The sequence below is a fragment of the Aegilops tauschii genome, chromosome 3 (genome assembly GCF_002575655.3).
Source record: "Aegilops tauschii subsp. strangulata cultivar AL8/78 chromosome 3, Aet v6.0, whole genome shotgun sequence".
NCBI lineage: Eukaryota > Viridiplantae > Streptophyta > Magnoliopsida > Poales > Poaceae > Aegilops > Aegilops tauschii.
In genome coordinates, this window is record NC_053037.3 from 68,126,442 (window position 1) to 68,144,716 (window position 18,275).

At 43.9% G+C, this 18,275-nt stretch overlaps 1 protein-coding gene across 1 annotated transcript; it reads right to left on the reverse strand.

Moving 5' to 3' along the window:
* Nucleotides 1-2,509: 2,509 nt before the first annotated feature.
* Nucleotides 2,510-15,950, reverse strand: LOC109777787 (uncharacterized). The gene is made up of 22 exons (XM_020336349.4): nt 14,834-15,950; nt 13,808-13,923; nt 13,094-13,302; nt 11,161-11,280; nt 10,952-11,080; nt 10,742-10,867; nt 10,147-10,202; nt 9,950-10,049; nt 9,749-9,866; nt 8,328-8,537; nt 7,933-8,242; nt 6,875-6,968; nt 6,463-6,571; nt 5,821-6,092; nt 5,571-5,698; nt 5,130-5,364; nt 4,434-4,622; nt 4,066-4,352; nt 3,796-3,976; nt 3,464-3,706; nt 3,256-3,338; nt 2,510-3,119 (listed from the first exon to the last, which is right to left on the reverse strand). The coding sequence occupies exons 1-22, from the start codon at nt 15,676-15,678 to the stop codon at nt 2,972-2,974; spliced, it is 4,308 nt and encodes a 1,435-aa protein (XP_020191938.1). The 5' UTR covers nt 15,679-15,950; the 3' UTR covers nt 2,510-2,971.
* Between the last annotated feature and the right edge of the window lie 2,325 nt (nt 15,951-18,275).

The window sequence follows — 18,275 nt, forward strand, 5'->3', positions numbered from 1 at the left end:
CCGACCTAGGGCAGCCCATAATCGCCACGCACCCTGACAGGGTCCCTCCCGGACGTGTGGGGTTTTGGGTCTACAAAAGCTCTCGCCGAATTGCTTGTGTACCACGCTTCCGGCCGGGTCTCCTTCGACATGAGTTGCGGTGCATCACCTCCGGCATCGAGGGTACACGGTGACGTGTTCGTGTGCGAGCACATCAATGACCATTGATTGGCATCTTCATCTTCTTCCTCCATGAATGAACAGATCGAGCTGATGTCGCGACTGAACCATAGCCACGTGGTGCCAATGGTGGGGTACTGCCCGGAGCGACAGCTGGAGCACCTGCTGGTATTCGAGTGCATGACCAACAGCAACCTGAGGGAGTGCCTGGACGACCTCAACATCGACATTGCGCTAGGCGCGGCAAGGGGCCTCGAGTACCTCCACAAGGCGATGGCACCACGCATCTTCCACCGGGACATCAAGCCCACCAACATCCTGCTCGACGAACGGTTTAGGGCCAAGATCATGGACCTGTCATGTCCAAGTGCCTGACGAACTACCATTTTTTTAATTTCCTAAAAGCTATTTACTAAATTTTTTAAGGGCGCTGATCTGCGCCGGTGCGCCGGCCCAACTGTTGGGCCGGTCCAGCACCAACCGTCCGATGCGCGAGCTCTAGCCGTTCGATCCAGGGCCGTTGTCTTCCTCCTATCCCCTTCTTTCCTTCCGCGGCAGCACGAGCGCCACCCTCGGGCCTCGGCATCCTCCCGGCCGCCGGCTCCTCTCCAGCGTCACCGTCGCCCGAGTGGCCTGCCCCCGGTCCGCCGTGGCTCTCGCCAGCTCCGCCGCATGCAGCTCCTGCCGGCAAAGGTCGCAACTCTGACGAAGGAGTGTCGCCCCGTCCAGCTTGTAGCAACGCCGCTCACGGCCGATGGCCGCGGCTCCGCGTGAAGTCGCCAGTAGTTCACCGCCGGTCCCTCGAGTTCGTCGCCGCTGCAGCTCCGCCGTGAAGCCATTGCATCAACGGTGAGGTGCCAGTCCAGCTTTTTGTCGCCGGGTTGAAGCTTTTCAAAAATATGGTTGAAGCTTTTCACGTCAACGGTTGCAACTTTTTTGTTGTGTACTCGCGGGTTGAAGCGTCCTATAAAGCGAGTTGAAGCTTTTTTATAAAAACCCATTGAAGCTTTTCAATTCAGCGGTTGAAGCTTTTCAAACTACGATTGAAGCTTTTCATAGTGGTCCGATGAAACTTCTCTATTCCGTCGTTTGCAGCTTTTCAAACTATGGTTGAAGCTTTTCACGTCAACGGTTGCAACTTCTCTGATTCTGCAGAGTCTGGTTGTAGCTTTCTCTCTCAAAGGTTGAAGCTTTTTCCTCTACGGTAGAAGCTTTTCTGTAAACGATTGAAACTTTTTTCTTTTTGAGCAGCGTCTGGGTGAAAGCTTTTCTCTATCGTTCGGTTGAAGCTTTTTTCATCAAAGGTTGTAGCATTTTATATAGACAGTTGTAGCTTTCCTCGATAGCACTGAACGCTTACAGCTTTCTGTGTATACGGTTGAAGCATTTTTAATCTTGGGTTGAAGCTTTCGTGCCAACGGTCGCAGCACTCGCCAGCCTCCCAAGCTATCGCGCATCTCTGATTGAAGCAAAAAATACCATCGGTTCCAGCAAAAAAACTCTATGGTAGTAGCAAAACCAAAACACAGTTGTAGCAAAAAATGGCCATCCGTCGTCTCGCCGCGACGTCGAGGTTCCAGCAAATTTGCGGCGCGGGGGTGCAGTCCTGCCATGGCTGGTTGCAGCTCCGGCGTGCCCGGGTCCGGCGAGGTAGGGAGAGCTCCGATGCACGCGGATCCGCGCGGATCTGGGCGAGGGCGGCCAGATCTGCTGAACGGCGGCGCGCCTGGGAGGCCTGCGGCGCTGGGCAATGCTTGATTCATGGCAGTGGGGAGAGAGAAAGAGAGAGATGCGCGAGAGGAAGAAGAGAAAAGGGAGGAGGACTAGTCGTTTTGGGTCCATCGCGCCACGTGGCTGCTCGTGAGTGGGTCGTATCGCGCGCGCGTCGACTGGACCGGCCGAAGCTTCGGCCGGTGCCCCGGCTCCAAACGTTTCCCATTTTTTAAATGGTAGTTTTCCGAAGCCCTAGCCCAAATTGTGCTGGTTTTATGTTATTTACTGTCAGGAAGGAGAGTCGGCTCGTGTGGAGGATCATTTTCTTTCCTCAAACTATGACCAACTGCATAGGTCCGTGATAGCTTCAGTGAACCAAACAATGTTCTACACACGAGATGTCACACTACATGCGATCACGTACGAGGTCCACATGCGATCACGTACGAGGTCCTTTTGTTTACAGGAAATCAACTATCATGTTCTGGTAAGCTACATGAGCGGCCAATTTGCAAGAACACGAACCATGAGCCTGTCAAAATGATTATTCAGAATTCACAACTTCATTCCGCCTGTCAAGGTCCACAACAGAAATCAGCTCATTTAGAACAGATAGAACATAAAGATGGAAACTTGATGATATGAACCTTGCTACTATTTGTTAATGAAAACCATGAGGCGTGTTAGTTCTTGTTTTATACAGTCAAGATACAACTCAAGTTACACACTGATGCCATGCCCAGCTCAACACAAGGGGCAAGGTCATAACAGTAACACAACAGCAACAACAAGCACAAACAACAAAATGACATCCCCCCCTCTCTTCAGTTAGCTTGGGTATTTGTTTTTAATTCTATGGTGTCTAAATCCTACAAAGAATGGATCGAGAACACCTTTATATATACAAACAGAACACAGGTTGTGTGCCTGCATATGATTAAACAAGGGGCGAGGAAGTATGCATATATAGCACTGTAGTTGCTTCTTTGGCCTGGTCAATAAAGAAAGGCCGAGCTGCCCCCCACTCCTTTTCTTTTATCAACTCCCAAAAAATCGAGTTGTAAAAAGCTATCAAAAGCACCTCTGTTAAAACCAGATGTCACGACTGCCAGAATATGTTCGGGTCCTTGCTGTATACCGCTTGGTCTTGGATCTCTAGATTACCCACATGCCAATCAACAAGCCTTGCTTGGATGCATTTCAACAACATGAGTCCAGTCGGAAACAGCCACCAGCCGCTTTCATCCCTGCATAGGAGTTCAAAATGTGCAATAAACGACAGGATAAAGAAAATGCAAGCAAAAGAGGAGGTTGCTCGCCTAACATAATTGAGTTTACAAACATGCATATAAGCTTGTGCTTAGCAGAGAAAATTATTCTTACGTTCCAAGGTTCCATGGCTGTGTGCTTGGATGTCTCTTGGTTGACGACTTATAGTGAACGAATCCGCATATCAAAGCCACAACCTGAACATGCATGTCAAGCAAGTTATGGAAATATAACAGAAGTAAACTTTGGTATAGCCAAGCAAAAATCATACAATTGCAGATATAAGTGACCAATGCAAATACAGTCCTATCTGAGTACTTACAACATTAACCAGTGAAGTAATGTTCCACAATGCATATACACGAGCAAGGCCTGCTGATCGCCGTGGTCCATGACTAAAAAGAGCATTTATTCCAGCAGGGAAAGGCGACAGTATCGCAAGAGGAAGAACAAACAGAACTAAGAGAACGTCGGCCATTGAGTATGAGTATAGCTGGAGAAAAGTAAGCAACACTAAGCTGAAATCCGCCAGGAGCAATATTGAGATTACTAAGCCAACAAGATCCTGCAATTAAAAACAAATGAATGATAAGTGCAAAATTACATAATTCAGTCATAATCATTCTATAAGCTGAAATGGTAGCATAGACAAACCTGATGCCCAACTGGTTTAGAATTGTGCAAGATAAGAGAAAACGGGTACAGAAAATCTCTCCTGTCTATAAGTGTCCGTAAGGTAGTACTATCTAGAATGCCACCAGTAATCCTTTTCCGCATAAAAACATCCTTAATCCTTGAGCGGCTTAGTTGAGCATCAGCAAGCATGTCCTGCACTCTGCATGATGCAATAGAACATTATAAATAAATATAGCTTAGCAAGAAAAATGATAAATGCTGAGGACCAGCAGATAAATAATAACTCACAGCGAATGCTGCTCTATTTTAATTCTTGGGCTGCCATCAAGTTCAGCAGTCACTGGTTCTCCCTCGACAGTGTAAACAACAAGACCCAGTTGGCAATACCCTAATGCTGTAGCTTGGAACCACGCAAGATCGACACGTACACCATTCACGCCCAAAGCAGGATCCGCATGAGTTTCAAGCCAATTAAGGACAGGAAGAAATGTTGCTTTGAGATTTCCACGTCGAACCAAACGCAGCTGCGCATTCAATCCAGCTACAAGACGGTGCCATATCCAAGGTTGCACAGCCTGTGAATTGGAAATAACATCAGGCTCTAAGAAAAACTCTGCAGCATGAACAATGCAGCTTGAAAGATCTTAAACTCATACCTGGCTCATAAGACTGGTCAGCACACTGTCACTATGAAGTGAAAATGGAGCCATGTAACTTCCATCACCACCAAAAATCAAGGACATCGGAAACCTTTGACGAAGTCTAGGAGGAAGATCAGGCCTTTTCTCATCTCCACCAAGGAAGAAATCTAAATATCCCAACATTAGATCTGGGGTTGCAGTCACCTGTAGATTAGAGTAACAGGCATATCTTAGTTTCAATCATGACTCAAAAGATATTGTTTCAGTCTGAAAAGAGAAAATGAAGAACGCTACAGCTGTCTTACTTTACAACTGTCCAAAATATTCTCTCAAATGGTTTATCTGAAACTTGAATTTACTCCCTGTTGATATTCCTAAATTTATGCATGATGGTCCGCGTTTATAGATTATTTTAAACATCAACAATCAAGCTAACAACATTTACTACTTGCCTATCTATCCATCATAAAAACTTTAAAAGTACAACTTTTATCTGCCCACCCTCAGAGGATATTTCATCAGTTACAAGATGAACAGCTAGTTTCAAAGTGCAACTGGAAGTCATTTCAATGTTCTGACAGAAAAACACAATGATGGGTACAATTAGTAAGACTAGCAAAAGAAAATATCAAAGACAAGTTTATACGATCATTCCACGAACATCTAGTGATTGCTGTTTTTAAATACAAAGTGAAATGCAGAGTAACGGACCTTGAGACCTTCATAAAGCGCACGCGAACGGCAAGACCGTAAGCATGAATGATCATACTCAGAGCGAACAAATTCACGAAGTCTTTGTAATTTTTTTCTTCTACGCCACTGTTGCCATGACCAAGCCAAAGGGTATGCAAGTATACAAAGGATACTGTAAATAGATCCTTCCCACCACTGATAAGCTGCAAGTGTGTTTATCTCATCGACAAATCGATTAAATGCATCCTCATACCTGAAAATTCAGACACAGCACAAATAAGCATGAATTGTATCATTTCAATAGAATATCCTTCCGCAAAAAAAAAAATCAATAGAATATACAACAGCCAAGGTATATTTGAATCATAGCAGTGAACCACCAAAGCACTGGGGACTGCTGAACAAAATGATCAGAAAGACTAAATCAAAGCGGCTAGGTTTGAAGACAAGCATGCATACACAATCTCTGTAATCTGTTCTGCTGGGGTGTGTGGGAGATGCCAAGGTTCACTGAAGGTGTTTGGGCCCATGAAATACATCCTGTGTACATGACCATGTGATTCTTCAGCTCTATTAGTTTCCAAGACCTGCAACAATAGCAAAACTTCAATTTTAATTCGGCATGTTCGTTTTCTCAACAACAACAAAAACAGCCTTCATATGGTATTTAAACTAAATATGAGCTGGAAAGGCAAAATCTATACAGTACCTCATTTAGTGATTCTAGGAAAGGGAAGGAGTGATCAATCTGCGACCCTTGTTGAGTTGGTGCTGGCCCGGGTAACTCATCAGTGCCAGCAAATTTCATCCGAGCAACACTTAAAACAAGAGCTAACAAAATAAGAAGGCCTGAAAGAAGTAGACCAAATAACCAAGGTCCCCCAAAAGTGTATATTAACTCTTCAAGAGCAGTATAACAGTGAGGCATGCGATATCTGTCTGACACACATATGTACGGGCATGGAGTTTCAGCAGCCCCTCCTGTCAAACATAAGCTCCAGTTAGAATATTCAAGAAAAAAAAAATAAGTGTCTCTCGTACTTACAGAACCCGAAAGTGAGTTTTTTGTTAGAAGCAATCAATATAACACAAAAAAGGAAACATAGAAGAAATAACATAGTAGCAAGAATAAAGATTCTACATTTGACTCTAATGCCTAGTTGCAGGGATATTTCGAAAGAAGTAAAACTGATTACTTAGGTTGCACTTATACAACCTCCGTCTGGAATTAACCGTCAGTGAAATGAGTGTATGTAGACGCGTTTCAGTGTGTAGATACACTATTTCAGCGACAGTTTCCAGACGGAGGGAGTACTATATATCACACCATAATTAATATAGAAAGAATTACCTCGGACACTTGTGTACACGGCACGGCGAGGAAGTTCGGCTGAAGGGCACGGAAAGCAGAGAGATTTTGAAGATCCAGTAACATTCTTGTATGTTCCCAAAGGGCATTCCTGCATTTTCCAAAGGAACGCCTCCACATTAACAACATAATTACAGTTCACATATGCATATAGCCACCAATACACAATTAGAAATGGATTGCTCAGTGTTTTACTATTTTTGATAAATGTGGTGATGGACACATGGACTGATTTAAGCACTATCATGATAGTGAACTACAACCTCCGTCCCAAAATATAAGACGTTTTTGCAATTCAAATTTGACCTGCAACGTCTTATATTTTGGGACAGAGGTAGTAACAAGTTAATGCAAATAATACAAGACACAGGGGGTACACGATTATGGCATATACCTTGCAGAATGTACCATAAAGACCTTTTGGGCAAGCTCTTCCTGTAACTGTTCCATTCTCACCAGGGAATCCTGGCCCTTTGCTGATTCCTCCGCTGCACAAGAATATACAATCAGCAATATATATAACAACTGCTGTTGATGGAAGGAAAATGTGCAAAACTCAAATTGCAATGCATCATGCACATCACAAGTCCACACAACTCAGCCCCAAATTATAGAATTTGATCATAGTATGCATAAAATAAACACAACTCAATTACACATCCACCTTGGATAAATCAAAATACTGCAAGACATGGATTTCCTTTAAATACATCCAAATTTGATCATAATTGAGATGTCCCAAAATTGATGGAATCACATATTATCTTATTTTAATTTTTAAGTAATGATGTTTCTGATATCTTACGGTGCCTTCAAACCAACAAGCATACTTTCCTTTTTGTGGTGGCAAAGGACGCATAAACATACAAACGCAATCACGCCCGCGCGCCCAGGTGAGTGGCCCCATTATAACACAAGCACGGAGGATAAATCCACAAGTGTCACAAAGTTCACAGTGAAGCACACTCGAACGCATACATAAGTCTGAACCTAATTTCAATAGTTTATTTTCTGCAAATTCATCCGTACTACCTATACAATGATACATAGACAAATTAAAAGCCTATGATACAAGAGCCATCTATACCACATACAGTTCGAGCGAGCATGATGCAGGGAGTTAAACTCCAAATGTTAAAAGGTACGAGAAGGGGAGGAAATAGCACACAACCTACAAACTTGAACTGTAATTCGGCTATTTCTTGGCCTCATCATCACATAACATCACCATAACAAAATTAGACTAGACATGAAGAGTGGCCAAATATAGATTTCAAGTATTGCAAGATTAGATTTGAACAACCAAAAATAATAAATTCGCTAATACCATTAACACCAGATGGTATGTCCTAAATTGCCAAACACACTGCCAATCTAGAGTATATAGTTTTGCACATCCATACAGGAAAACAGAACATTAGAAGTAATATTAGAGAAAAGATCAAATCAGACCTTGCAAGTATTGATCCTTTAATAGCTGCAACAGGAACATACTCATCTCCAGTAGGAATGTTAGACCAGTGAAAGTGAATCCTTCCCCCTCCACCCCCACCGCTGCCAGCTCGACCAAAGCCACCAACACTCGAAAGGACGGAACTCTCTGCTAGGGACAAAGTGCGCACAAATAGAAGAACCGTACCCCCAGAACCACCACCAGGTCCAATGGAGGAATTAGTTACAGCATCAGTCAAACTACCACCATTTGATTCTATTGTACCGTAGAGCGTGAGACTTGGTAGAGAATACTCCCATGAGCCCAACACTGGAATACAGTCACAACAACCATAAGACACAAGTTTTTGAGACCTATTAGACTAAATATGGTCAACCATGGATATATGTGTTACCTATTATACCACCACCAGCTGTGGAAAGCCCTGTTGAGTCATTGCCACTTCCACTGCCAAGTTCACAAGGCAAATCGGCATTACCATATGTAGGTCCACCCTCAGCACGGCTTCCATTAACAACACTGTTCCCCCCTTTACCACCGTGTCCACCACCACCGCTTAGGCCGCTACTTAATAATCTTCCTCGTCCTATTCCACTTTTGCAGCCTGAAGTCATAAGAAATGGAAATGAAGAAACTGAGACGAAATAGTTTGAAACATATGATAATATAAAGCCACATGAAGTAAAATAGCATGCACAAAATACACGGTTCTCCTCATGCCCCGCAAAGGGGTTTACACCAGCTTATCAAGCTGAGACGAACAGAGAAATGATAAGCAATTCATGTGGCGAATAAGGGAAATCTGGGTGTCCATTCATTTCAGGATTTCTATCTATTTATCAAATTACTTGAAAATGGTGAAGGTATGAACGCATTATTCAAAGACTGCTTCCTAAGGAAAGAATAGTGAAGTTCATTGAAATATATGAGATATAAAAGAAGACAATAAAAATGGATAACGAAGCAAACAAGAGCTGTGCCTTCATGCTTCCCATTGCAGCCAACAGAAAAAGCATGCATCTAATATTTACACAAGGCAAATATTCCTGAAAGCACAGAGAGAACTACTCCATTCTACAGCGTTCAATGTGCAGGAGGTACAAAGAGGGGCTGTGTACTCGTAATGAAATTTAGTGTACTTCCACATGAAGCTTATTTACTTTAAATGAGTAATATTAGATAATTATGAATTAAAAATTGCAACTTCAAAATGAATGGGAGGGTAACTAATTAATGTTACATTTACTTTTGTTAGTGGGTTCCACATGTAGTTTTCTTAGTTATTGAGGATGTACCGGCATTGCCTATCCATGGCCCACCTCACATGTATTGATGGCTGTATTTACCATATATTCAATCAAAATCAATACCTGATTTTCCCTATTAAAAAGTTGGACCATCTAAATGCAATTCTCTGCAGTATAGATAGAGGTTCCCGTACCCAAGCTCCAAAATCCGCATCGGGTATTATCAGCATTAGACTGCTTATTTTGTGCTCATCTGGTTGGAATACAATATAACATATATTTGCTACTGAAAACAACAAAATAGAACACTACGTTTTGACAAACTGGCTGAATCTTAAAAATTAATGTTAGCATGTGTCGAAAGTTACAGAGTTGTAATATTAGAGTGTTCTGAAAGACTTAATAAGCAAGCAGCTCTAGAATTTTCTACAGTATACTTAAATCATATAGCTGATCAATACGGGCTGGTCTACTCACAGGATCCACAGGATAAATCAAGGTGCCCCTAAAAGTGCGGGCCAAAAGTCAACTGCATATTCTGGCAGACAAAAGGAAGATAGGAAATTACCCAATCCTGTTGTGCTGATAGTCCCAGATGTGTGAACAGTAACACTTCTTGCCCTATTGAAATGAATTACAGTTCCTTGTACGAGACCCCAGACATCAATGTCTTCTACACGGCATACCTAAAAGGAAGAGGGGTAGTAATGTTTATGTTACCAACAAAGTAGCCTATACATCACACCGGAAAGATAAAAAACCAGTGTACCTGGAGAGTAAATGACAGTGAAGAATTCAGATTGCAATCTTCTGGTGGATGAATTATTTCTACAGGGCAACTCTCATCTTCACAGTTCAGCTTTGGGGACCTAATAGATGTACAAAATTTAACAGCTCATTAACGAGCAAAAAACTTTCCAGCACTGGAAATATGTCAATGCAATAGTTGAAGGTTGAAGTATTTACACATCGCCGTTACTTCCATTTACAAGTGGACCCCGTAAAATGGAGCCAGGTCCAACCTACAAAATATATAACATTATAGGTACTTCTTTCAGTAGTTACAGAAAGGCTGGTTACCTCATGAAGCAACTAACGCAACATCAAATCAGTATAGTTAGTAGTAATAACTCGAAATCATAAGTACAGGAGAAAATAGACAGCAGAGAGGGCTCATCAAGGAAATAGAATTAACTATCACGCCAAAGTTGAATGAGTGGAAAAATATGAGCCATCTTAATCAGGACATCTCTATAAATGAAACCTATCTAAATAGAGCATATTGGTTGATTAAAGTGGGGAGACAAAAGAAAGGCTATATACAATAAGCAAAAATGTAAACTGCATTGAGGAAAAGTTTTCGTCTGCAGCTGAATAAGTATGACAAGGATATTTGACACGAGTAAAATATATAGAAAACAGTAACAAGGTTGTTGCTTATAAATAGAATATGCAGTGATGGGCTAAAAAGTAAAAATGAATATGCAAAATAACAAGTAGATACAAACAAATATGTGGATAAAGAAACAGAACATGTTGTGCTGAAGGATATCTATCATACTCGTATGCTGTAGAACAGTGACAAAATAAGACGTGGTGCCTCGATTATGTCTCCATCTCCAGATAAGTTCAGCAGACCTTGACCGCGAACTCCAAGATTAGCGGTAGAATGTATCACAGATGATTCCTGACAAATATACAAGAAATCGACGTGCGTAAATAAAAGCAGCAAAAGGGAAAAAAGAGTCAATGACAGTGGGCGATAATGGACCTTCAGGACTATCAAATTGCTAGCATCCAGTAAGGACGTCGCAACTACTGAATCTCCACCGCCATTAATAAGCATTCTGGAGTTCCACATAAGGAGCATCTTAACAGACATTCTCAAAGCACCGAACACCTACAGAAGTTCAAAATAGTGTGACATATGTAAAACTGATGCACCAGAAAAACAGCAAATAACAAGAACAGCTAAATCACCTTGATTGTTGAGTCACTCATAAGAAGCTCCTCAGCCATCAGTTCAAACTCCGAGTATGGATAACCGGTCAATCCAAACGTCAGAACAGCACCAGATTTTAGGCTAAGTTGCCCTTGAACCTGAATAATAAAAATAATTGGTACCATACTATTTTCAAATACTTTGAAAAAACATGGAGTTATTGCCTTATTATAAGGGAACTGCAACTTGCATCATATATATGAGTGAATTTCACAAAACCACAACGCTTCAGGAGAACTCGTGTCAATTTACCACAACTTTTAGGTTTTCTGTCGCAAAACCACAAGTTTAGTGCTCTAATGATTCCAGTGTTTTCAAGGCGTCACTTAGGCGTCGAGGCGCACTCCAACCGTGAGGCACCACGCCCTCCTTAGACAGCAGCTTAAGGCGTGGACTTTGAGGCACGTAGGGCATCACCCTGGGCCAAGATGGACATCATAGCCAGAGCAGCAACGAGCGGGAACCAGAGCCCTCGAGCAGGAAATTGGTATAAGGAGGAGAAAGAGAAGCAAACCATACTAAACAATTAAGAGCAGAGCTCTCCCGGTTTCTCCTCTCTGGATACCTAGGCGGCGGCTGGCAACTGCAACTTGAGCACCACCTTCCATGGCTCAGATCTGCGCGGACCGCCTCATCCTCTCAAGTCTCCTCCTCTGGCACAGCCCAGTGAGATCAAAGGGTCGCCAAGTCGTCTTCAAGAGCCTGCTTAACCGCCGCCACTCTGGTAAAGGCTCCACTTCTTCTTTTCTCCTCCGCCTCTACTTCTCCTCCTCATCTGCTGCTCCTTCTCCGCATCTGATTCTCCACGCTCCACCACAAGGCCATAGCCACACCACCTTGCTGCTCTCCTTACCCATGCATCTCTTCACTCCTATGCTTTTTCCTCCTCTTCCCCTGCCTTGACTGTTGCCATTTTCTCTGACCCCTTTGGCCTTTGCCCATCCCTTTGTATTGCTACAGTGCCAAAGTGTCCCCTGCTCTGATGGAACCTGCGGCTGCGGCTGCGGCTGCTGATGCTTATGATATGTCCAATGATCCTAGGCAAAGACCTACATCCTACGATCCAGCTTTGCTGCCAGTTATCATGTTATGCAACCCATGGTACATTTTGTTGATTCTAGTTGTTAAATCTCCTTATTGGCTGCCATATATTGTGTGTGTGTGTGTTTGTGTGTGTTTGTGTGTGTGTGTGTGTGTGTGTGTGTGTCTAAGGCGTCACCTCGCCTTACGGTTTAAGAGCTTAAAAGGTGAGGCAGTGCTACAGCGCCTCGCCTCGCCTTACCACCTTATTAAAAACATTGAATGATTCACACAAGACCAAAAATCGCCATTTGATGTCAAAACTGGCGTCACTTGCTTGGATTTGCAGTTTGAGATAATCATCTTTCCGAAGTTTTCTGCCGTAATTTCCTTAACTTTGACTGAAAAATCAGAGTTTCCAGAAAAAACTTGTGTGAGTCAGCTCAACACTACTTCAGCATGCATATCAAATGGGCATGGGAGCATGAAGTCATGAAAAGGAAAAATATTTGCAAGGAAGCAGGAGCACAAACCCCACAAGACACCTCAACAAATGTTGGAGTGCTTTGTTCACACGATATTAACACAGAGGAGAATGCCAAATGTAAATCACAGTGCTTCCTTTTGGTTGTAAAGTAGCATATGTAGCGGCATAGCATTTGTGATAAATAGATAATACAACAGATGATTAAAAATAAAAATATCAAATATATATCCTGCTGCTTTTTTGGAGCATAGATAAATTAAAGACGAATTGAAGCACGATTCACCCAAACTGTCATGGTCAGAGCGCTAGAGCATTAAACAGATCCATGCCAGGGAAGTGGCATTACTGAAGACGCCATAACCGGTAGAGCATTAATCATTATAATACTGCAAAACATTGTATACCTGAACACGACTCCAGAGCAAGGGCACAACAACTTTGGCATGATTCCTGATGTTAACATTTGTCCATAGTGGCTGATTTGGGAAGTCCAACAGAAGAGTGTCAGTCTGTGTACTCATGTTATTGTTGTTAACATCAAGACTCTTAGGTACTGCATCATAAAGAGTTCCAGCAGCTCCTGCATTATCTGGGCAGCCCGAACTCATTCCACCTGGCAAAGGTAACACACTTTAAACGCAAACGCAAATAAAACAACAATCAATAGGGTTGTCTAGACACTGCATTCATCCCTAAATCAATAAGAAAGTTGCTCAAGAGTACTCAAACTGGGAACTTCACTAGCACTTCACTAATAAACATGTTGAAACCTAAGAGCAAGCATACAAAAGGAGTAGACGTGTAGTAGCATAGCATGCTTCCATGGCTGAATAGTGAATATTATTGTATTTGAGACAAACAGTGCAGAGCATTCAGGTGATCATGTCTCTTGCAAATGCAGAGTTGCTAAGCTAAATTTAGGAATGCAAGAATGTAGAAAAATATGGTAAAATATGGGTACACAACTATATATGAGTGTCAGCGAGTGCACCAGAGCAACAAGGTGTAATAGCATACAGTCAGCATATTTGTACTACCAAGTTGTCAGAGCCATAAGGGATGATGACTTGTGAACAAAAGATAAATCTGCATCAAATATTCAGATTTGAAAAAGTTACCATGAACAAATATCTGGGTATCATCATGCCTACTGAAAACATTAATAGAAACCCGTCCTCCACCACCCCCAGCCAAACCGTTGCCTCCAGAAGCACTGATTTTGCCAGCACCATGCCTGTCGCCCAACAGAAGATCAGAGAGGGAAAACCTGCACGTACTCACTAGAATACTGACATACGTAATCAAAGGACTTGCAACAAAAGCAAAATAGCATTAGTCAAACTATAAGAGGAAAGACACCAGAAATTTTTCCGTTCAAATGACTGGTAATAAAAGTAGCTAGGTGCGCAGTTATAGATAGAAGAATTATTCCTCACTGGTCACACTGGTATAGCACTCAAGCAATGATTGCAGTTGAATACCAATTTTAGTATATATTTATGTTACTGGAAACTTATTATCAGTAGAATAACTTTGCTAAATCGACAAACTATTAACTTTATGCGTCATTTCGCTACCACTCATTATCCAGTGTGATCTTCGAGCAAAAGATAATCCCCAAATCCACTTGACAGAGCAATGTAGTGAAGACAGTGATTATAACTTACATGGTAAACCAAACTAAGTTTCCATTTATTAGCATCCCAACATGACAATTTTCAGCACTAGTTCGAACCAGACTACGCTCCTAAAATTCTGAGTACATATTTATGTTCTTTCAGTCATTAAAGTATAATCTACTGTATGAATAATGAATGTAATAATCAATGAAATATAAGCGAAAGGGAACGTTTGTCTCTTATATTTTAATTCACTGACCCCGACCCCGAAAGCTCAACTAAGTTCAGTGTAGTTACAAATTTCATGCATCATTATATGACACAATCACAACACGAACACTGTTATACTCCTAAATCTCAACTAGTTCCTAATCAACAGGACCTACCAGTCCAATTTGGGAAACCATTTGCCAATCTTCAAGTTAATCAGTTAAATTAAATAGCTTAACTGCTAGTTGGTCAGCCCAATCAGTAGAAAGGAAGCAGGATGGGTATTAATTATTAAAGCATTTCACGAACACTCACATAGTCTCGGCCTTGATATAGATGCTCCCACCAGAACCACCCCCGCCCTTATCACTGCTATCACCACCATCTGCGAGCACTGTACCATTCATTAGCAGGTCATCCGCAAACAGCCACAAGATACCACCGCCGACGCCACCGTAGTCCTTCTCAACACTAGTAGAGCCCCCTTTGCTTCCATAGCTAAACGGGTGCTCAAGGTCTGACCATGCGTAGGCATCACCTCCCCATGAGTCCTCCTGCGACTGCCCATCCTTGACGTAGCAGCTCGCACCTCGACCGCCGTGACCACCTCCATCCCCGTGCGTCCCCGTGGGGACGCCGCTGGTGCGGTCAGGCGGATCGCCGGCTAGACCGCTAGTGTTCACAATGACCGTGTCGGCGATTGTGATGTTAGCGGCCGCGAGGGAGACCCACCCGGCAACGACCCGCACGCCGCGGCCGAGACGCACCTCGCCGGAGAGGTTGGCTGATATGACGCACCCGGGCTTCTCGCAGGTCAGGGCCGCACCGGAGTTGAGGACCAGACTGCCGTTGCCGGTGATGTAGACGTCGCCGTCCAGCTGGACCTCTTCGGATAGCTCACAGGTCGTGCTGAAGTCCCCCTTCCCATGGAGGTCGTCGGCGCAGGTCGCCGCCGGCGCCGCCGGCGGCGGCGGCGGGGGCGGCGGCGACGGGGGCGAGTAGTCGTGCCACGTCAGGATCGAGTACGGGTCCGGCTCGGCCCGATCTGACGCCTCCGGCCCGTGGCCCGGGCCGGGGGCGGCACTCCCGAGGCCGAGGGCGACAGCGAGCACCAGCAACAGGAGGCGGGCCTGGGGGGCGAGACGGAGGTGGGGGGCCATGGGCTGGGACGCATCAGAGTCCAGGCGCTGAGGGGATAGCGGCAGCCCTAGGGTTTGGGCGCCGCGGTGGTCGCCGCGGTCGCCGGAGATGGCGGCGGCGGCGTGCGTGCGTTGTGGGTTGGGTTTGGTGCGCCTAGTCGGGTTTAGTTTCTCTCTCTCCCCTTTCTGCTTTTTCTCGCCCTCGGCGTAATGGATGGGAGGGACTGTGGAAGGGGGGCGAGGAGAGTGCGGGGAGGAGGCGCCCGGGGCGTCGGATCCGCTTCACGATTCGCGACAGTGGTACGTGGTGGTTCGGTTTTGTATGTGGACTGCGGTAGAGACAAGTGGAGCAGAAGACGCCGCTTTTTCACTTGTCCTTTTCCATGTTTTTACTTCTTTCCTTGTAGTTTTGAAAAGAAAAAAGTTCATGTATCTTACCGTGTAAGAAATGTATTCTGGTTATTTGGATGTTTGAGTCATTATTATCTAAAAAAAGTAACAAACATTGTCTTTCCCTACAGCTAAGTTACAAGTGTTCTAGACTAGAAATGATTGATTCTGGAATAACTGAAATTCCCAGGAGTATGGGTCTAAATTTTTACCAACCAACTCTCTTTATGACGCGTTCTCCAACTATAGAATAGACGAGTCAGAAGCATGCAAGATGTGAATGGGTGACAAGGGTCGAGGGTTTGGGTTTGGGGCTTCACAAGACTATTGTTATGTTTACAGATGAGGAGCACCTTCGTCCATATAAGAGAGAGAAATGTATCCCCCGATGTCTGAGTTCTGATAGGTTATTCGGTGTTGATGGTTGGGCACAAGGCGACTAGCGGACATGTGGAACGCACATTAGTACGTCATGTGACATGTGGGCCAAAAGGCAAATGACATCGTGTTTCCAGATACTAGGAAGGCATGTCGGTATGTGCAAACTAAGGGTGTGTTTGGTTGAGGAACCAAGTGGAATGGTTCCATTCCATCAAAATGAAACGGTGCCGTTCTAGTGTTTGGTAGAGGCACGAGATAGAATGGAATGGTATGTCTTGGTGTTTGGTTAGGGAGATAGAATGACACGAAGTTATGGTGTATAGAAATGGTGATGCTCCCTCTAGCATATATAAATTTTCATATTAACTCGGTTACATTTTCATTTGCAAAATTATTTATTTTTAGTTGTATTTCATTTGTATAAAATATGATCATTTTACCTGAGCAGTAAACTAACCAGCCAAGTGTGAAAGGATGAAATCCTAATCTGACGCTAAAGGTGTGGCCACCAAATCTGGCACCTGCTGCCCGGCAAAGGTCGTGCCCAACCTTTGGCACAAATGCTATGTCATGCTCCGCTGGCCTGTCCTTGCTGCTTTGCGATGTTGCTTGCTACACCCGGGATCTCATCCAAGCAGGAACGGGGCGTCATTGCTTTCTATCAGCACCTCACGTTGCTGCTACGCTCAGGATCCCATCTATCGCGGAGAAATGCTCTGCCCCTAACGCTGCTAGCCCACCGTCGCACGCCCTTTTCGCATATAGCTTGCCGTCAAGCTGCTACCATGTCATTGTTCGGGATAGGGAGGGACGAGATAGACGGGGGAGAAGAGGCAGCATTCGGGAGGGATGAGGGGGACTGGATCGGAAGGGAGATTGTATAGATAGGGAGAGAGCTTTGAGGGAGCGGCGACGGCATGCATGTGGCATAAGATTTCATGGGGGAGTGCGTCGAGAGAGGTAGGCGAGAGCGCTGAGCGAGAGGGAATTCCGCATGATTCCTCCATTTTGGAGGAACGCATGTGTTCAGCATGCTGAGAGAATATTTGGTTCAGGAGAACGAGTGGGTTTCGTTCCCCCAATCCATCCAAACACGAGGATGAGGCCCATGTGCGAAATGGGATTGTTCCATTCCAGCCCATGACCCGAACCAAACACATCTAAGGAAACGAGAACACGATCCAGGAAGATCTAATTAAGCAGAAGGATTATGGATTGTTGGAAAAAGATCCAAGTGACTGGGATTTCTAATGTGTATCGTAAACCTAAAAATATCAAAAAAATGTCTGAGAACTTTTTCGTTTGAATGTATTGAGTTGCATGCACCAACCAGTTCATCTTAAAGCTCAAGCAATGCACTTATACTTCAATGCTCCCCTCATGTGTCACTCTCTTGGCGTAAACATAGACCATACATTTTCGAAAGAGGGGAACGCCCTAGGCCTCTGCATCGAATAAGGCACACATATTTTTACGATTATTTCAAAGTTCATCATCCAAACACAAAAAAAAGTTCGATAAAATACTGCCACACGTGACTGTCCCAAGGCCAGATTAAAAGAAGAAAACATGAGGAAAATGAGCCTTATGCATCACAAATCCTATTAATAGGTCGCCAATCAAATGAGTTGACAAATCCTAAGAGACCACATGTCCCATCGGTTGCACCCAAAGACCGTGGGCGCCCGACCCTCCTCCTTGCATAGTAATGACCATGTATGGATACAAATGCGTGTCATGTCCCTTTCTGTCACTGGGATTGAGCAACGCAAGATCGAACCCATCACAAAGCACCTATCCCATTGCAAGAAAAATCAATCTAGTTGGTCAAACCAAATCAATAGATC

Bases quoted from the DNA above. Each gene is read 5' to 3' on its own strand.
- LOC109777787 (XM_020336349.4), bottom strand. From the start codon at position 15,678: ATGGCCCCCCACCTCCGTCTCGCCCCCCAGGCCCGCCTCCTGTTGCTG. The intron at 5,699-5,820 runs GTACTGTATAGA...CTATTGTTGCAG, and splicing joins TCCTAGAATCACTAAATGAG to GTCTTGGAAACTAATAGAGC. The intron at 3,977-4,065 runs GTGAGTTATTAT...TGCATCATGCAG, and splicing joins AAAATAGAGCAGCATTCGCT to AGTGCAGGACATGCTTGCTG.